This window comes from Pristis pectinata, chromosome 7, assembly GCF_009764475.1.
Source record: "Pristis pectinata isolate sPriPec2 chromosome 7, sPriPec2.1.pri, whole genome shotgun sequence".
Lineage (NCBI taxonomy): Eukaryota > Metazoa > Chordata > Chondrichthyes > Rhinopristiformes > Pristidae > Pristis > Pristis pectinata.
The window spans coordinates 88,002,047-88,023,690 of record NC_067411.1 but is presented as its reverse complement, the minus strand read 5'-3'; the positions used below and the strand labels follow the sequence as shown (position 1 = coordinate 88,023,690).

Here is a 21,644-nt window from a genome sequence, read left to right as displayed (position 1 = left end):
ATGGTGCTTCAGTTGTGAACTAACCAACACTTTATAAAGTTGTATGTAACCTCACTGCTTTTTTTTTTCTTCATGTTCCAGCTAATGAAGACCTCTGAAAATGCATTGCTTATTGGGAGTAAATTCCATCCGCTATTCCTTTCCCCATCTTACTAACCGATCAATATTGTCCTGTAGCCCATGACTACCCTCCTCACTACCAACAACAGCACTAATTTTCATGTCATTTGCAAACTAACATATTGTACCTCCTACATTTACATCCTAATCATTAACATATGCCAAACAGTAAGGGGCCCCAGTACCGATCCCTGTGGTACACCATTGGTCACAGGTTTTCAGGTCATTAAAAACAACCTTCCACCATCACCCTCAGCCTCCTATTTCCAAACCAACCTTGGATCCTATTCGACAACCTGCCCTGGATCCAATGAGTTCTAACCTTTTGGACCAGTTTCCAATGAGGAACGCTATCAAAGGTCCATGTACACCACACCAAAGGCAGAGTTTAGACAAGATGGTGGCAAACACCCAATTTCTAAGGTATTATCAGCAAATAGATGTGCATCAAAGTAAATTACAAATTTGAACCAGCCTGATTTTACAGCTGGATGGGTAAAGTATTCCTGCTCCCAGGTCCAGCTACGCACACAAAAAGCTGGAGGAATTCAGCAGGTCAGGCAGCATCTATGGGGGGGGGGGGGGGTCAAGACCCTTCATCAGAGCTGGAAGGGAAGAGGGCAGAAGTCAGAATAAAAAGGGAGCACAAGGTGGCAGGTGAGTCCAGGTGAGAAGGGGGAAGGTAGGTGGGCGTGGGAGGGGAATGATGCGAGAAGCTGGGAGGTGATGGGTGGGAGAGGCAGGGGGGCTGAAGAAGGAGGAATCCACTAGGAGAGGAGAGTAGACCACGGAATAAAGGGGAGGTGGGGAATAGGAAGGAAGTAGAGGGCAGGTGGTGAGGGGGCCACAGGAATGAGGGAAAATATGGCTCCAGCTGATGGACTACAATCCCCAGAATTCAGGGCGCCGAGCGTTGTATCCGGTGTGAGGTAACTTCCTGATGTTGGGGGCGTCGCTCACTGCTCCGCCGACGCTCCCCCTTTCATTTCCACCTTCTCGGCTCCGATGTATCCGCGGCGGCCGCAAGACTTTAACGAGGGGCTGAGCAGCCGAGGTTGTGAGGATGTGCCGGCGGCGGGTGGATACGCGACCTCAACAAGGTCATGGGACTGCAGTGACCCTTGGATAACGGAGAGCCGGTTCCGGGCACCGGCAGCCGGGCCTTGGGGAGAGAGAGCGGCGTCGGCCACCCCACCCCCGGGCCCGGGCCCGGTCCCGGTCCCGGCCGCAGCCGGCACTGCGGGGGCGGCTGCCCCGGAAAACGCGGCGGGATCCACTGGCGAGTATTTTAAAACACACAAAAAATAAACCCCAAAGTCAACCGGTCGCTCGGCTCCCAGGCGGCGTGGGCCGAGTGCCTGCAGCCGGAGCTACCGGTCGAAGCGCCTGACAGCGCAGGTTCGGCTCTTGCAGTTGATGCCGGCTGCTTGTCAGCTCGGCGTGTGGCAGAGGGGACTGGACCGGAGCTCTGCATCTGCTGGCACCTGGCTCATCGCTTTAATTTTCAGTGACTTCCAAGGTCTAAATTGGGCTCCTAAACAGCAAGTTTGTCAACCTAAAGTCAAAATCCTATTTATTTCAGAGCCAACGCTAGTGGTTGCATTAATGTCATTTTTTTTAACAGATTTGTTATTAGCCAACTCTAGGTCTACAGTCATTTCGCTTCTCTTACACTTATAATAACATTGTAGAACTTGAGCGTCCAATAAGAAACTTTGATTGTCATTGAGCCAGGCAGATTTCACCATCCGTGACCTCACTGAAATGGCCCTCATCAAAATCAAAAATTTCTTTCCAATTTAGTGTGTAGTATTCCTCATCAATTTTTAACTATATGCAGTTATTGACATGACTGATCCCACTATCCTAGGTGAATGTCCTAGCCCTCTTTCACTTTCATGTTTTGAGAAACCAGGGAATTCCCTGCAATGACATTGCATTCTGCCCTGCATAGTACTTCAAGCTGTCAAATACTTCATCCTTAGCTGGCTTCTGTCTCCTCTAAAAGTTAATTTCCAGATACAGTAAGCAATTAGCAATTTGTATGTTGGCTTTAAGAATAAATGACAGTAAGAGTGCAAACACCTTCCTCCTTGTTAGAACTCAGCTGGAATGTTGTTCATTGGTGTTTCCTACCCAAGGAAGGGTAAACCTGTAATAAAGGGAATGCAATGAAAGTTCAGCAGATTGACTCCTGGGATGAAGGATTTGTCATATTGGGAGTGATTAAGCCAACAGACTGAGTTTAGGAGAATGAGAGATTATCTTATTGAAGCATACAAAATTCTTAAGGGGCTTTAAAGAGTAGATATAGGGATGGTGTTACTTCAACTGAAGTATCAAAATCCAGTGTAAAATAAGGGGCCTGTCATTCAAGGCAGAGATGAGAAGAAACTTCTTCACCCAGAGAGCTGAGTCTTTGGAATTCTCCTTCCAAGTTGGCTATGGAGGCTCAAGTCAATAAGCCATTTATGTACAAGGGTACCTAGGTGTTTCTGAATTGCAACCCCTTTCAATTTTTCATTTTTTTTAATAAACATCCCACCTTTTTATTCTAAAATGGATGATCTTGTACTTTTCTGCATTATATTCCATAAGTCACATCCTTGCCCATTCACTTAAACTGTCTATATTCCTATGAAGCTTCTCTTTTATCATCCTCACATCCCACATAGCCATATAACCTAATATCATCAAACTCAGTTCATTGATATAGATTGTGAAAAGCTGGGGCCCCAGCACTAATCTCTGTGACATCCAATTAACCACAGCCTACCATCCAAAAATGACCAGTTATTCCTGCTTTCTGCCAGTTAACCAATCACCCATCCAGGCCAAGCATAGACTAGGCCACAGTTTTGTAGAGGACCTGTGCTCTGTCCTCAACAGCCATCTTGAGCTTCCAGTTGCATTGTCATTTTAACTATCCTTCAGATTCCCACACCAATCTGTCTGTCCTCTGCCTTCTCCATTACTATGGATAGGCCAAATACAGATTGGAAAAACCACATCTTAAATTCCACTTGGGTAGTTTGCAGTCCAATGGTATGAACATTGAATTCTCTAATTTCAGGTAAACCACAACCATAGTGCTCTCCTTCCCCACACACTCTCCTATCCACATAGTTTTGCTTCTGCTTTGGTTCACCTTTCCCATCCTCTTCACCCCACCTGGTTCCATTTGCCCATCATCTCCTCTCCATCTGTTTCCACCTATCACCTACCAGCGTCTATCCCACCATCCCCACCCTCCATCTTGTACTGCTATAGTCTAGCAATCTTCCCTGTTCCTTCTCAGTCCTGATGCCGTGTCTCAACACAAATTGTGAACCTACACCTTTTGCCTCACAGATGCTGGACCTTCTGCGTTTTTCCAGCCTTTTGTTTGTTCCATCCAGGCCAGCTTATTACCCTGAAAAATATGTGCTCTAATTGTGTTTAATAATTTCTTGTGTGGCACCTTACTGAATGCCTTCTGAAAGACCGAATACGTTACATCACTTTTCTATTCTGCAAGTTATGACCTTGAAGACTAACAGATCTGTCAAACAAGATTTCTCTTTCATATTCTGCAAGTTATGACCTTGAAGACTAACAGATCTGTCAAACAAGATTTCTCTTTCATAAATCCATTATCATTAGTAGTTTCTAAGTGCCCTATTGTCACTTCCCTAATAAAAGATTGCAGCACTTTCCCTACTACTACTGATGTTAGTCTAATTGCTCTATGGTTCTGTTTTCTTTCTCCCTCAAATAGTGGACAACTCCTTTAAGTGGAAGACCAGCAAGATTTACTAAGCTGTTAATCTTCCAGCACCAGTTGCTGTTGATCTCTGTTCCCCGGAGACACTGTGGTTCAGGATGAACCTCGACGAAAGCCACTTCATCTATTTCCAGATCTCCTTGGCAAAATTGTATACCTACTGTAGCATTATGGGATGAAGGGTGGTCTGTGTTGTAAATTTTCTGTGATCACATCCTTCCTGTAGCACAATAACCGTATCATTTTGCCTGTATTGTCTCACCTTTATTTACCCTCCCCAAATGCATTAACTGAGCAAATTAATTCTATTTGCTGTTTTTGTGCCCACCTAACCAGTCCATTGCTGAATTTCTGAAGCAAGCAATGATGCATCTTATGATTGGTGTCAATGGTCTAAGTTCCTAACAAGATTGTGTCATTTTTATATGGAGATTAATTAGGGGACTTAAGGGAAGCTGTGGAATGCTGTGTATCTACAACTTCCTACTTTACCAAAAGGTTTCTTCAGCTGTCCCTTATTCCAGTGTCTCAGTTGTGCCTCACATCCCTTACTCAAGTTGGCAGAAATGTTTTAAATGAATAGATGTGCCTTGCTTCAGTGGTTCATGGATTTATTTATGAAGGGGGCCTGGGGATCATGTCAGAGTCAGCATTGATGCTATTTATTCGGAGTACCACACTTACATCTGCAGCATATTTTGCTGGTCCTGGCCTCTTTCACTTGAACTTTTCTGATGCAAACCACGTGCATCTGACAGGTATCCTGCGAGATGCCAGGGGTTCTTATAAGTGACTGGCCCTCGGGTAGTGTTTTGCTGAAGTTGTCTCTAGACCATCCCAATACCTTATGATAGCTCACGGCGGTTGAGGGTTGTTGAATTGTTTTAATTGTGTTTGACAGAGATCTATCTTTAACATTTTTAAAAATATAATTAAAATATTTTCAATGGAAAAAAAGTCACCTTCCATTAGTAACAACTAGTTAACAGCCTTAAAATAAAGTAAAATAAAATAATTCAAACTCTTACTTGCATTGACCATTTTTTCCCCACTCTCCATGTCCTAACCAGCCCTGATGTAAAGCAGAGGAGCTGGAAACAAAGTACACCCTCTTCCTCTCTCCAGTACATCAGTGCTATGCCACTGGGCTGATTGGTTAGTTCAGTGAAAGAACAGGAGGTTAGATGAGCCAAAATCCCAAACAGCTGGCAGTTCTATGTGGAATCACAGCTGCCATTCAACTTGATTCAGCCCATTAATCTGATAAACCAATCTCTATATTCTGATAAACTGCAAGGTGTAACATTGAATTGACTAGATATTTTGCATGCGTTATGATGTAATTGGGCAGAGGCAGAAACCTAGCAGTGAAAGGTGGCTTTTGTACACCTGGAGGTGCTCCATGATCATGAAGTGGCTAGACATAGGCGGGATAATTTTCACGGAAGGTTCTTGTTCAATTACAGTCAAGTTACTACACTGACAACTAAAACTCAAGGCTAATAAAAGGATAAGATACTTTGAGAATAACTTAAAATTACCCTAAATGTGGAGATGTTACTTGTGTTTTGTATGACACAAGTGAAGGGCTTCATGTGTTTAACACACAGGAGTAGCACAGTGGTCGAGCCACATAGCTCCAGCAACACGGGTTTAGTTCTGACCTCTGGTGCTACCTGTGTGGAGATTGCACATTTTATGTGGGTTTCCTCTCCACCCCTCAAAAGTGTGCTGGTTGCTAAGTTAATTGGCCACTCTAAATTGTGTGAATGCAAGTGGTAGATTCTCAGGAAGTTGATGGAAGGGGAGAATAAAATGAGAATGTAAATGGGTGATTGATGGCTGGCAGATTTGCAGTGGGCTGAAGGATTCCATAAATGATCTTGTGCTGATGTATAGCCTAAATTGGGAAACCAAAGAGATGTAGGCCCATTATATTAAAAAATTATAAAAGATTAATGACGTTTCAAATATAAAATAGGATGGGATGATATTTAGCTTTGGGTTTAAAAATCACAGTTAATGTAATTAATGAAGGCAGGGTCAATTTTTCAGTTAGGAGGAAATTGCTAGGAGTCTCGATTTCAATGTAGTGGATGGAGAGGGCAAAAAAAAAGTAGATATAAACAGGCAGAAGATTTTCTTGAAAGACCACTGAGTGTAATATAAGTAAAGTGGAAAGAGGAGGGAAAAAACTGACAGAATGGACAATAAAGATGATAGAGGTATTAGCAGTTACAATTTGATGTTGTAGAAGGGCATGAAAGGATTTAATCGGGTTCAAACTTTTAAGACATGGAATTGTTGAAGCTGAAAGTGGAAATAAAAGAAAACAGCATTTTGAAGGTAACAAGTGGCTGAGTTCAAGAATTTGTAATGGAAAAGCAAAAAGATAAAATGAAAATTGTTGGCTCTTACTTGGGCCATGTCTTGAAGGGATTGCATAGAATGTGCTGGGCTAAGAACTTTTCTGCCTTGCTGGTTTGATTTCTTAGTAATTCCAATATTAATTCTTTTTCTGATATTTGTTTTCATGCACAAAGGGAGCTGAGCCCTGTGTTAGCTCTTACCAAAATATTTAAAAGCTACAAGTCATCCCTCAGCCTTCCCTCCCTTGAGGAAAAAATACCCAGGCTGTTTTATGCTCCCATGATAGACATCACAATTCTGGTATCATCATTGTAAATTTTTCTGCACCCTCAGCAGGGCATGTTTAACCAAAATTTTATAGAAATTTGGCACCCATTACAAATTTGGTCCTGCTATCAGTAAACTAGCATTTGATTTCTGTTGCTCTATCTGTTTTAATCTGTATCACAGCTGAAACAAACACCCATTTTCATTGTCCCATTTAATACTGTAGAAGAATCACAATTTAATAATTCAGCTATTCACTTGAAAAGATTTTAATCGCTAAGGGTGTATAATCTGCAGCAAGATGGCAGTTGTGTGTCAAGGTTTGTTAGGTCACCAATGTGGAAAAGTTGACATTTGTAGAAGACAGAGTTCTGGGAACTCTTGAGTTAGTGGGTCAAGAATCGGTAAAAGCCAGCCAGTCATGCAAAGGTTCAGTGGGTGGCCATATAAGATTATTAACATGTTTGTCAGTGATATCAGCAGACAAATTTGGACAAGTTTATGACTATGCTTAATGATTCATGCACATATAAGAAATGTTTATCAAAATCTATTCTGATGATTATGGATTGAACCCATTTATTGGATTGGATAGGCCAGGGTTATTTTCTTTGGAGGTGTATAGAAGTACAAGGGGCCTAAATATAATAAATATGAAGGACCTATTTAGTTTAGCAGATTGATCAAAACTGAAGGACATAGATTGACAGCAATTGGTAGAAGAATTAAAGGCATGAGAAGACTTTTTATTCCACTGAGGATGCTAGCAGTTTATAAGTTGCTGCCTGAAATAATGATAAAACACATATCATGTTTTCAATCTAGTTAAGTGTGTATTTGAAGAGGCATGACCTACAGGGTATGTACCAGGTGCTGGATGGTGGAATTAGTTTTTTATTGACCAGCATAAACATGGTAGAAATTTGCTACAAAGGGTAATCCACCTTCTTATTGTGTATTTTTCTTGAGTGCTGGGAAGATCTTTTTTAGTGTTTACCTAGCACGTCACTGCTTTTGTAGCCTTCAACTTCAATCAAGAATAATCTCTTGTTCATATTTTCTGTCAAGGTAAAGGAGGCCATTCACCCCATCTAGTTGATGTTGGGTCCCAGATTAATCTCAATCCCCCATCTATTTCCCCAGAGCCCTTTATCTTTGGTGCCACTCCAATCTTCCACCCACCTACACCAGGAATAATTTACACTACCCAATTAACTTGCCAGTCAGCATGTCTTTGAGACTTGGAAGGAAACCAGAGCATCTGGGGAACAGGGAGAATGTGCAAATTCCGCACACAGCACTGGAGGTCAGGATTGAACTTGGCACTAGAATTGCGAGGCAGCAGCCACGCCACCCTAACTTGCATCATGGTTCAATGACGATGAATGTCAAGGTTTGTAAAATACAAACTAAGAAAAAAAATTGGAGGATAGTTGAGATTTAATTGTATAAAGGGTGAAGGTAAAGTGGCTACATAGTGTATTGTGAATACTGTCACACTGTTAAAATGGTTGAACACTGAATTAATATTTATACTATTAATATTTCTTTCTTGATTTGATGAAACAAAGTACTGTGGAAGCTGAATTTTTGAAATAAAAGCAGAACGTTTCAGAAATATTCAATTCGGATTGCGTAGAAGGGGAAATTCATGTGGTTATGCATCTTGGTAACCTCATGAAATGTTTTTGGCCTCAAACTTGAACATTTTTTCTGCATTGGTGGTGTCTGGCCTGTTGGCTGTTTCCAATTTCTTTTTCTTTTTTATTAATGATATTGGTAATAAGTTAATGTAATTAAATTTCCAAAAGGAGATTTTTTTCACTTACTTACAGAAAGTGAGCCCAGCCCCAGCCCCAGTCCCAGTCCCAGTCCCAGTCCCAGCCCCAGCCCCAGCCCCAGCCCCAGCCCCAGCCCCAGCCCCAGCCCCAGCCCCAGCCCCAGCCCCAGCCCCAGCCCCAGTGGTCTTTGAGAAGGTACTATTGAACCACCACTTCCAGCCACTGCAGTTTGGGCGGCAAGTATACTTGCACTGTGCTGTTGGGTGGGGAACTGCTCTATTTGCATCCAGTGTTAAAGAAGGAACAACAAGGTTGTTTTTCAAGTCAAGATAGTGGGGCTTGGAGGAAACATGCAGGTGGTGTTCCTTTGAGAGGTGCTGTTGATGAAAGATATCGTCCAGTGCAGCACTGGTAGAGGGGTGAATGCTTAGAGTGGAAAATTGGATGATAGTGTGAGTGTTTATCCTGAATGTGTTGAGCTGTTGGAATTTCAGTTTCCTGGACAAATGGAGGTTATTCCATCACACTCCTGACTTTTGCCTTGTAGATGATGGAAAGGCTCTGGGAGGTCAGGAGGTAAGCCATGCCTTATAATCCCTCTAAACTGCTTGTGTGCATAAGGTAATTATGAGGCTCTTCTGTATCAGTTTTTGATCAGTAAAGACCCCAGGGTATTAATGGTGGTTTCATTCCATACTGAAATAAAACTAGCTGAGAATGGGGAAAGGACAAGTAAATGTATTTAATATGCATTTTGAAAGACAATTTATAGTAACTGTTTATCTTGTTTTGTTCTAGATCAGTTAAATAGATTTGCAGGATTTGGCATTGGTCTTGCAAGGTACTGTATTTATGCTTTTAAATTGCTGGAATTTTGGGGTTATTGCCTATCAAGATAGCATGTTGCTTCACATAAGATGACTAAGGTTGTTTGAAGTTGTTGTGAACGTTATTGTCTAATGAGTTTTACAAAGGAAAGCCGATTCATTAAACTAATTAATTGGAGAGAAGAACTACTGTGTATCAGAAATGTGTATTGCCAAGGGCATGATGCAGAGAGGAATAATGTAAACCATTGAAATCCATTTTAAATTTGGATGATGTTTTATACAATAATTCTATTTTAGTTCATTTGAATGAAATCTAAACTGCACTTCGGCATAAATTCTGGATGGGCCAGATCTTGCCGGACTGGAATCATTACTGATGGTCTTCAAGTTCCTTCTTGTCTGACCTATTTTGCTGACGTGCAACAAGCTGATAGATTTGGCAATACAAATCTGTCAGTAGGAGCAGGACTTTGTCATTTGACTATGCATGGGCAGGAGCCCTAATCTTCAGTTCTGAATTGCTGCTATTTAGAATGAGATTCAGGCTGATATAAATTCTTACCTGCTTTTGGCTGGAAAATTTGCAGCTTTAGTGAAATATTTTGTTTTTTGTATTTTTGTCTAATTCTATATTATCTTTCAAAGTCTCTTCACAGAAAATGTTTTGGCACATCCCTGTATTGTTTTTCGGCGGCAATGTCAGGTACGATGTTTTGTAAAGTTGTCAACATAATAGCAAAAACCTATTGAAATCAAAGGAAATATAATGGGGCAGATCTTCTTCCCTGGCCTTGCCGCTTGTGCCAAGATTTGCCCAGGTATCCCCAATGAAGTCTTGTTTTCCAGAGTCATTCATTGGACTCCTCATGGCATAAACATAGCTGATCCATTTAAATGAATGGAAGAATTAACTGCTGAGAGAAAAGCAGTTACTTTTTATTGTTTAGTTTAGTTTTAATGATTTAAACTGAGTTTATTCATTTAAAGTTAAATTATACTTGGACATCTTTGCTTATCCCAAGTATTACAGAATATTTGTGATTCCATAAATATTCGGTGGCCTAATTGTATTGACGTCTTTGGTTGGTGAATCTGAAGGGTGGAGACTCACTGGCTGTCAGTGATGTTGAGAGGTCAAGGCTTCCTATTAAGGCTTCCTACTCTGAGTCCCTTGCAGTTTTCAGCTGTGCTGAAGTGCTGGGAGCTGGCTTTCAATGGAAGACAATGCTGGGGCAAAACTGGGTTGGGGGGGGTGGGGGGGTGGTGTTGGAAAAAAAGCATGCCACAGTCAAGTGACAAGCGATTCTGTTTTTGAGGCCACAGAAGAGTTGTCCCACTGAAAATGGCTTTCATTTTATATGGTATCTTTCATGGATTCTGGCTGTTCCATGGCTGTCTGTTCCGCAAACAGTGACATGAAGGCTAGGTGATATGTTTTTGCAATACAGGATAAGTATTGACCGGGACTCTTGCTCAAAAAAAAGTTGCATGGTCTTTTATGGCCATTTTGAGGGGTCAGGCAAAACATCTAAACTGAAATTGGAGTACCGAATTGCCAATCTCAGTTCATTTAGTCAAGTGACTGAATAGAACTTGAACTCATACCCTTTAACTTAGAGGGAACAGTTCTTAATTTGTGCTATGGTCAACACCAAAGATTAATCATGTATTCATGTAGGGCACAAAGATATTAATGAGCAAAATTGAAAAAAGGTGTTTATTTGAGGTGCTTGATGGGTATATTTATACTTTGAAACCATTTGTAGATGTAATTATAGTTTGGAGGGGCATGTGATCAGGTTTCTGCAATGGTCAGATGATAAGGACACCACCTGATGTAGCTCTAACCAAAACAAGAAATTTATCAATTTAATTCCCAGCTTCTGTTAACTATTACTTTATACCCATTCTGGGCTTAGGGAATGAGAAGTAAGCCAAGGTTTCCTGTAACTGTTAGAATCAGCAGCCTACAGTTGAAAAGCAAAGAAACTGCAGTTGTTTGACGTGAAGTAAAATGAGAAAACACCTGTAGATGTTCATCGGGTCAGACAGTATCTAAAGAAAGTGAAACAACTTAACACTACTCTTGCCTACCTTTGTTAGTCATGGATAAATTATCATTCTCAGAATCCTTATTTCTGAATGGAATATGTCTTGGAAACTAATTAGTCTAATGAAAGTCATCGACCTGACATGTTAATTGTTTTTCCAAAGATGCTACCTGATCCACTGAGTGTTTCTAGGAAATCCATAATATCTGAAGAACCGTTATGAACGTGAACATATGAAATCTGTAATGAGTGGCAAGAGATATTTTTAAAATTGTTTCAATTGTACATACAATTATAATGATCTTGAGTGTGCTATGTATGAAAGCAGTTTATTATTATTTTTAACCTCTTGTACTTTCTATTTTAGGTCAATTATCATGCAAAATATTATCATCTTACTCCTTTCACCGTTGTTAATATTATGTACCATTTCAGCAAAACACAGGTAGGCTGTTACAATTATCTTATACCAAATAGAAATGCAATTTTTAAAAATTCCCCACATATTTTCTTCCACTCCAAAAATGATGTTTTACATTCTATTTTTCTGCTATACATTCCCAAACCATATGATCTGGTATTTTCTGCAGTAAAAAAAGTCACTGGTGGAAGTTGTCAATTGGTCCCCAAACAACAGGTACAGTGTAGGAAAGAATATAAATAACGAAATAATGGGGGCATGAAATAAAGGTACTGTAATACTTTGTGGGTGACTTCAATCTTCCTATAGATGAAGCATATCAAATTGGCATAGATAACCTTTTAGGGTATCTTTGGGGCAATTTCTTTTGAAATACCTCCTGGAACCAACCAAGAGACATGTTTTTCTTTAGACCTGCTTATGTGTAATGAGTCAAGGTTAATTAATCTCATAGTAACTGATTCTGTGGGGAAGAGTGATCGTTAGGTAATAGAATTATGTATTCAGTTTGAGAATGAGAAGATAAAATCAGAAACATGTCATAAATAAAAGCAACCAAAGATAATGAAGGCGTAGTTAGTTAAAGTGGACTGGGAAAATAAGCTAAAAGGCAAGATGGAGATAAGCTGTAGCAGATATTTTATGAAATATTCCTTAATTCTCAACAAAGGCATATTCCATTGAGGAATAATGATTCTCTGAAGGACAATCTATCCATAGCTAACTAAGGGAGATAAAAAAAGACATGAAATGGTGTGAAGATTAGTGATAGGCTAGAAGATTGGGAATGTTTTACAAATGACCCAAGGATGATTTAAAAAAGAAAAAGATGAAAGTAGTTTGAGAGTAATCTGGCAAGAAATATATAAAAAAACAGTTTGTAATAGGTTCTGGAAGCATATTAAAAAGAAGGGGATAGCTAAAGTAAAGATTTGATCCTTAGAGACTGAGGAATTAAGGGGAAATAAGGAAATGGGTGAGGCTTTTAACAATTATTTTGTATCTATCTTCACAATAAGAGATACTAAAAGCACACCAATTATAACAAAGTCCAGAGAGAAAATGAACAAACTTAAAACAATCACTGGAGAAAAGTTGCAATGAAAACTAATGATTGACTGGTATCCTGGATCTGATGGTCTTAAAATAAATGGCTGGTGATAATGGATATGATCTTTCAAAATTCTCTTTATTCTGGAAATCAGCAGATTAGTATAGATGTAATTAAATTCAAGAAAGGAGACAAAAATCAGGAAACTACAGTCCAGTTTTCCTTTTACGTTATTCAGCAAATACTAGAATTCATTATTTCGAAACTTGTAGAAGGGCATTTGAGCAGAATCAACATGCTTTTATGGAAGGGAAATCATTTTTGACAAATCTATTGGAGCTCTTTAAGGATGCAATGAGCACAGTTGATGAAGGGGACCATTGAATGCAGTGCTATTTGGATTTCCGAAAGGCATTTAATAAGGTATGAGCATATGACATTAGCAGTACAATAAAACTCCAATAATCCAGTATCTGATTGTTCTGATAATTCAGCATCTGGCTTGCTCATTAGTAACAATAACCAAATGAGTATATTCTGGTCTAGTCCATCAGTTTCTGCCATTAGTATTGCTGAACCTGCAGGAATTGCTTATTGTACGTTACATCATAAACTTGAAAACTCACCAAAGCCCTGTCTGCTGTGCTCCTTTTAAACTCATTTGGGCCCTGAAGCCCGTGCTCCTTTTAAACTTACTGGGTTCACTGAAACATTTATTATACTGCTGGGTAATCTGTAAAATAAGTGAAATAATAATGTCAGGGCATTAACAGGTATAATATCCAATAATCTGGAAAATCTGCTGGTCAGATACCACCAAACTGAGGGTACCAGGTTATTGGAGTTTTAGTTTAATATATTAGCATGGATAGAAGATTGGCTAGCAATCAGAAAACAAATTGGAGTTAGTGGATCATTTTCAGGTTGGGAATCTGTGACTCATTGGTTGCCTTGAGGATCAGTACTGGGACCAAACTATTTACAAACCCAGATCAATGATTTGGAGAAAGGGCCAAAATATTCGGGAGTTGAGGAATAAACAGGAAGGTGGATTTTAGACCAAGATCATATCAGATTAAATGGTAGAACAGGCTCAAAGGGCCAAATGTTCTTTTTGCTTTCATTGACTTGTTACTTAGAACAAATTAAGGCCTTCAAAAATATCTCTCTTTGCCATACTTACTACAAAAATCGAGCTTACTTACTTTTCTCTTTAGTTTTGCATTCCTGCTGTCAACTCAGTTATTTTAAACTTGTATTTAATTTCAATTTAATCAGCAACATTCTTTTATTTTAGCTCTGCAAAGTAGATTTGAATCATTTTAAAGCAGATTATAATTTGATATTCTCAGGTTACCACCTCCTTCAGTCATCCACTGCCCTATAGATTTCAAAAGTATACATCCAGTTGCCTTTTCAAAAGTTCCCATCGAATCTGATTGCATCACTCTTTCCAATAGTCTATTCCAAATCTTAACATCTGCATGAAAAAATTTCTCTTCATTTTTCCACTAACTTTACTATCAGTTCATTCAAAATAATGACCTTGAGTTACTAACCGATTTACCAACGCTTCCTCCTGACTTGCTCAGGATCCCCAAAATTTTGTTTACATCTTATCAGGTCTCCACATCAACATTTCTGATGCAAGAACAATTCCAGCTTCTACAGTCTCTCCCCATAATTGAATTCCCTCATTCCTTGTATCATTCCGGTAAACTTTCTCTGTGTGCTCTCCAGGGATTTAACATTTCTAAACCGTAAAGTGTCCAAAATTGTATGAAACATCCAGCCACCACAGACATTGGATTGCCTTGTCTGAGATGACGACTTAGCATTCTGTTATTGCTTTTTCCTTTGCATTTCCTCGATCTACTTGCATTTAGAAATGATCTGTATGGATGGCATACAAAACAAAGTTTTCACTGTATCTCGATACATGTAACAATACTAAACCAATTATAAATTACCCCCTTCCATTTTTTTTAAGCAAGAGTTTAACGTCTACAGTCCTCTAGTCCCATAGTACTATCTCCATATACAAGGAAGATTAGAAAATTTTGGCCAGATTAGTAACCTGGGATGCATTCCATCTGGACCAAGTGACTAGTTTGTTTATGGAAAGCCGGCCTTTTCAGTTCTTCAGTTATTTTTATCCTGTACAATATTGATAGCATCAATGCCTCCATTGCTGCCACTTTGACAGCATTGGTTTATCAAGGCTGATGCAAACTATTTATTACTTTATTCTCATGCTCACTTCCCCTACAAGAATATCTTTTTTTTGATAACTTATTGACCCAAGCCTTTTTAACAAAGTGATTTGAAAGACACATCCTCCTTTTAATGTTAGCTGCTGACCTATCTAAATATTTTATCTTTGCTGAAGTTGCTCCATTGTTGAGATCTTCTCTGTATTTTCTACTGTAGTTTCTATATTCAGATTGATTCATTGCAATATCAAAGAGGGCAGCTTTGTTAGAGGAATCCAAGATTTGGAAAGCTGAATTTGAGCAGATACTTGTTGTTTGCAAGTAGAAGCAGTAAAGTAAAGAAGATGGAAAGAAAGAGGGGTTAGGAGTTAGTTGGATTCTCTCAGTAGAGAGCCCAGGACACATCACAGCATGGTAACCGGTATAAAGAATAAACATCAAGTCACAGGATATCAACATTGCACCCAAAATCTACATCAGTAATAAAGCTCTGAACAATATGGATCATTTCTCCTATCCAGGCTCAACATTTACAAGCTTATTGGCCTTGATTCCCCAACTCTCTTTGAAAATCATCAAAAGTTCTTTTATCTATGGCAAATTTACTTCGCTGTTTGGAACAACAAGTTGGTAACGCTAAACAGAAAGATGTTATTATAAACAGGCTAGTGTCCTCCATACCCTTTGTGGCTGTAGAAACAGGGTCACATTTTCTAGCGAGAGTGGTAATTGAACAGTTTGCAACTTTGCTCAGGAGAAGCCTGTGGACCCACTCGTCCTTAACTGTAATCCCTACTTAACCTCTTTCCCCTTTTGTGATGGAGACTGAGCATTGACAGCTTTCGAGTTCATTATCGTCACTTCGGTGTTCATGAGGATTGGGGGATTGTGGTCAGACTTCGCTATCTCCATCTTAGTTTTCTTGAGCAATCTATGATGTGCTCCACCTGGAACACATTAAGAACATCGAACAGTACAGTACAGGAACAGGGCCTTCGGGCCAAAATGTTGTGCCGAACTAATAAAACTAGTAATTAAATGCCTAACTAAACTAATCCCTTCTGTTTACACAATGTCCATATCCCTCCATTCTCTGCACATTCATGTGCCCATCTAAGAGCCTCTTAAATGCCTCTGTTGTTTTTGCCTCCACTACCACCCCTGGCAATGCATTCCAGGCACACACCACTCTCTGTGTAAAACAAAAACTTGCCCCGCACGTCTTCTTTGAACCTAGCCCTTCATTTTAAATGCATGCTCTCTAGTATTAGACATTTCGACCCTGGGAAAAAGATACTGGCTGACTATTCTTATCTATGCCTCTCATAATCTGATAAACTTGTCAGGTTTCCCTTCAACCTCTGCTGCTCCAGAGAAAACAACCCAAATTTGTCCAACCTCTCCTCTTAGCACACACCCTCTAATCCAGGCAACGTCCTTGTAAACCTCTTCTGCACCCTCTCCAAAACCTCCACATCCTTCCTATAATGAGGCAACCAGAATCGATTGAAATACTCCAGATGCGGCCTAACCAGAGTTCTATAACAGTTGTATGTTACTAATTCAGTGCCTTTTTGCATTTTAACATATTCATTATCTCTACTCTGACGTTGGTTTTGTCATCACTAAAGAGAAAGAAGTTAATGTATTCATTCACTGTCATTTGAATCTACAAGAAATTTTCCCTAATTTCTTCATTATATAGGGATTGAAAATCCCTACTATTTTTGTAACTATTTGCATTTTTTTAAGTTCTCTTTCATGTGACCTGCTAACCATTTTTCATATTCCATCAATGTCCATGCATCTGTTATCAGTTTTCCTATACCCACTCTATATCCTGCCTGGCTTTCAATTTATATTGTATCTGATATTTTTCATAAGCTTTGTTTTATTCTAACCTCTAATTCCATTGTCATCCATAGAATCCCAGTTTTGTTTATGGCCTTGTTCCTCCTCATGGAAATATGCTTGGCTTATACCAAGCTGTTTTTGCCATGATTGTTTCTTGTTACTCAGTTACTGTTTTCCAAGGCTATGTCTCCCCACCGTGATAATCAACATTTTGAACTGAGGAATCCAAAGCTTCCATTTTCTGCTTCAGTATTCCCTGAATTAAGAAAATGAACTAAATGTGAGACCACCAAAACCAGATTTCCCTACTGACACTCTACATACTCTAGGTGGTTACAAATACTGGTACAATATACATTGCTGAAAAGTTTATAAGTACAATATGTTCTGCTTCAAAATAGTTTATATTCTTGAAGGTGTAAGGACTGAGATGTTTCAGCTGACATTTTTTTCTCTCTCTCATCCCTCAAATGATAGCAAAATCTTGCAGCAGTAAAGAAAGTATAGCCTTTTATCTAAGAAACAGTAAATTTCATAAAATTTCTGAGAATTGCTTATTTGACTGTTGCATTCAATATTTCACATTTGCAGGGTCTAAAAGGATTATGGAAAGGTATGGGAAGTACATTTATTGTTCAAGGAATAGCTCTGGGCACTGAAAGCATCATCAGTGAATTCACACATCTTCCTAGGTAGGTCATAATTGTGTGCTATTTGAAAACTGCTTCCATTTGTATGGACAAATAATTATAACTAATTTTTTTTAAACATGATAAACTTTGTGAATAAAACCATAAGGAGGAAGTATGTTGCTGAAGTGTTTCTGGGGGTGAGGATTGAATTTAAAATAAGTAGTAGTATTTGGAGAAATGGTACAAAATGCTTGAGTTAATTTCACAAGTGAGCCATTTAAATGGCAACTGACAGGCAAAGACCATCTCCAATAAGAGTATAACCACCTACCTTTGACGTTGATGTCCGCCACCAACAATGTCCTTGGCATCACCTCTGACCAGAAACTCGACTGGACTATCCAGATAAGTACTATGCTTATTAGACCGGGTCAGAGACCTAACCCAATCCAGACCAAAGCCGCCCGCTTGATGGACATCCCATCCATATCTATCACCCTTAACGTTCATTCCTTCCACAACACACAGTGGCTGCAGAATGTAGCATTCACAAGATGCAGTTAATTGTACAGGGTACTTCATAGCACCCCACCCACGCAACCCCCCCCCCCCCCCCGACCTGCAATCTCCACCACTAAGAAGGACAAGGGCAGGAGGCATACCAGCACCTGCAGGTTCCTCTGCCAAGTTTTGCACAATCCTGATATGAGATAAAATATCTTTATTAGTCACACGTACATCAAAACCCACAGTGAAATGCACCTTTTGTGTAGAGTGTTCTGGGGGCAGCCCACAAGTGTCGCCACGCTTCTGGTGCCAACATAGCATGCCCGCAGCTTCCTAACCCATACGTCTTTGGAATGTGGGAGGAAACCAGAACACCCAGAGGAAACCCACGCAGACATGGGGAGAACGTACAAACTCCTTAGAGACATATGGAAATATATCATTAGTAGAAGGACTGTAGCAGTTCAAGAGTAGCTTATTGATGGAAGTTAAACAGTCAATAAATGCTGGCCTTGACTACTGTACCCAGATCTTGAAAAATTAACACGTGTTTTAAAAATGTGCAGTGTGTTCAGATTATCTAGGAGAGACTAGCAGCTAATTATTGATTTTTTTCAGTTCTCAACACAGTTTTTGGCCTGAAGTTTTGATTTACTGTGTTATTCTGCCCAATAGCCATATCTTAATTTATTTAATATGTACATCAATGTCTTTTTTTTGTATTACAGAGAGGTTTCACATAAATGGAGTCCAAAACAAATTGCTGGGCATCTTGTACTCAAAGGGTAAGTTTCATCAAGAATTTGAGCCATTTATTTCCTGGAATTATTGATATCTCAATCATTTTGGTCATCCTTGGCATTTGCCTAAGTTAATTCCACCTGGGCTAAGAAGGCAAATGAGACTGCAGATGCTGGAATCTGGAAGGAAAAACAATGCTGGAAGGATTCAGTCCTGATACAGGATCTTGACCTGAAACATGAGATGCACCTTTTACCTCCACAAACTGAGTTCTTCCATTGTTCTGTTTTATGTTCCACCTGGGCTAAGCCAGATATGGCAAGTTTTCATATTTGTACAGCTTATTTTGGTTTCATACATGGCATTGCTTAATTGCTACTTAGAACATTAGAGCACAGTACAGACCCTTCGGCCCACGATGTTGTGCCTGACATTTTATCCTGCTTTAAGATCTGGCTTACCCCTTCCTCCCACATAGCCGTCCATTTTTCTATCATTCATATACCTATCTAAGAGTCTCTTAAATATCCCTAATGTGTCTGCCTCCACCACCTCTGCCAGCAGTGCATTCCATGCACCCACCACTCTCTGTGTAGAAATAAAAACCAAACTTGCCTCTGACATCACCCCGCCCCCCCCCCCCAATATCTTCCTCCAGTCCTCCAATCACCTGAAAATTATGCCCCCTCGTGTTAGCCATTTTTGCCTGGGGAAAATGTCTCTGACTGTCCACTTGATCTATCCCTCTTGTCATCTTGTACACCTCTATCAGGTCACCTCTCATCCTCCTTCGCTCCAAAGCCCCAGCTCACTCAACCTATTCTCATAAGACATGCTCTCCAATCCAGGCAGCATCCTTGTAAATCTCTCCTGCACCCTCTCTAAAGCTTCCACATCCTTCCTATAATGAGGCGACCAGAAATGAACACAATACTCCAAGTGTGGTCTCCTAACCAGAGTTTTATAGAGCTGCAACATTACCTTGCGGCTCTTGAACTCAATACCTCGACTAATGAAGGCCAACACACCGTACTCCTTCTGAACAACCCTATCAACCTGTGTGGCAACCTTGAGGGATCTATGGACCTGGATCCCAAGACCCCTCTGTTCCTCCACACTGCTAAGAGTCCTGCCATTAACCTTGTATTCTGCCTTCAAATTTGATTTTCCAAAGTGTATCACTTCACACTTTTCCAGGTTGAACTCCATCTGCCACTTCTCAGCCCAGCTCTGCATCCTATCGATGTCCTGTTGTAACTTACAGCGAACTTCTACACTATCCACAACACCACCAACCTTCGTATCATCTGCAAACTTATTAACCCACTCTTCCACATCCTCATCCAAGTCATTTATAAAAATCACAAAGGGCAGCGGTCCCAGATCCCTGTGGAACACCACTGGTCACTGAATATGCTCCATCTACAACCACCTTCTGTCTTCTATGGGTGAGCCAATTTATCCGATACTTCAACTGGCAATGTCCTGAGTTATGGGAATTGATAACTAACATTGGTTTATTAAATAAAAAGTATAATAAGGTTATTAATTCACTCCCAGAATGTTAATTCCCAGATGTCCTTTACTGTTGTTGTTCATTCAGAAAGATGAACTGACAAGTTGTTCAGCCTATCGTAGCTCTTCTGTCTGGGAAGGCAAATGATGTATCATTGTATCTTTTGTTCACTTGATTCAAAGGTACTTTTCCCCCACTCTGTATATAAATTATTCAATTTGTAGGACCTACAAGATGTTTCTATAGGTTTGAAATTTGCCTTAGAACACTTTAAAGCTTATTGTATCGTGGTGGATTAATTATAGATTTATTCTGGATTTGCTCTTTTTTCAATTACTTGTTTTCTTCTCCATCTCAATAATATCACTTTCCAGATTTAACAATCTTTACTTTTGTTAGTTTCATTACTACCAGATGTTATTTTCCTGACACTGAATAGACTTTGAATATATGTTTTACTGAGAAGAACTAGATCCAGTATTTTTAACATGACATAAAACACTACAGCACAGTACAGGCCCTTCAGCCCACAATGTTGTGCTGACATTTTATCCTGCTCTAAGATCTACCTAACCCTTCCCTCCCACATAACCCCTTATTTTTCTATCATTCATGTGCCTGTCTAAGAGTCTCTTAAGTGTCCCTAATGTATCTGCCAGCAATGCATTCCACGCACCCACCACTCTCTGTCTAAAACAAAAACTTACCCCTGACATCCCCCTTATACCTTCCTCCAATCACCTTAAAATTATGACCCCTCGTGTTAGCCATTGTCGCCCTGGGAAAAAGTCTCTGACTGTCCACTTGATCCATGCCTCTTATCATCTTGTACACTTCTATCAAATCACCTCTCATCCTCCTCCTCTTCAAAGAGAAAAGGCCTAGCTCGCTCAACCTATCCTCAAGATATGCTCTCCAATCCAGGCAACATCCTGGTAAATCTCCTCTGCACCCTCTCTAAAGCTTCCACATCCTTTCTATAATGAGGCGATCAGAACTGAATGCAATACTCCACAAGTGTGGTCTGACCAGAGTTCTATAGAGCTGCAACATCACCCCGTGGCTCTTGAACTCAATACCCCGACTAATGAAGGCCCACACTCCATACGCCTTCTTAACAACCCTATCGACCTGCGTGGCAACCATGAGGGATCTATGGACGTGGACCCCAAGATCCCTCTGTTCCTCCACACTGCTAAGAGGCCTGCCCATTAACCTTGTATCTTGACTTCAAATTCGATCTCCTGAAGTGTATCATTTCACACTTATCCGGGTTGAACTCCATCTGCCACTTCTCAGCCCAGCTCTGCATTCTATCAATATCCTGTTGTAATCTACAGCAACCTTCTACACTATCCACAACACCACCAACCTTTGTATCATCAGCAAACTTACTAACCCACCCTTCCACATCCTCATCCAAGACATTTATAAAAATCACAAAGAGCAGGGGTCCCAGAACAGATCCCTGCGGGACACCACTGGTCACCGACCTCCAGGCAGAATACGCTCCATGACCTGATCAGA

General features: G+C 40.1%; 1 protein-coding gene across 1 annotated transcript in view; it reads left to right on the top strand.

Annotated features, from left to right (window-relative positions):
- The first annotated feature begins 1,032 nt into the window (after positions 1-1,032).
- The window catches only part of slc25a46 (solute carrier family 25 member 46), a 31,899-nt gene continuing 11,287 nt past the window's right edge, over positions 1,033-21,644 (top strand). Inside the window, exons 1-6 of the mRNA XM_052019604.1 lie at positions 1,033-1,399; positions 9,100-9,142; positions 9,777-9,834; positions 11,550-11,627; positions 17,313-17,413; positions 18,589-18,645. Coding sequence (XP_051875564.1) covers positions 1,126-1,399; positions 9,100-9,142; positions 9,777-9,834; positions 11,550-11,627; positions 17,313-17,413; positions 18,589-18,645 — 611 coding nt within the window. The 5' untranslated portion in view covers positions 1,033-1,125. The remainder of the gene's footprint in view (positions 1,400-9,099; positions 9,143-9,776; positions 9,835-11,549; positions 11,628-17,312; positions 17,414-18,588; positions 18,646-21,644) is intronic.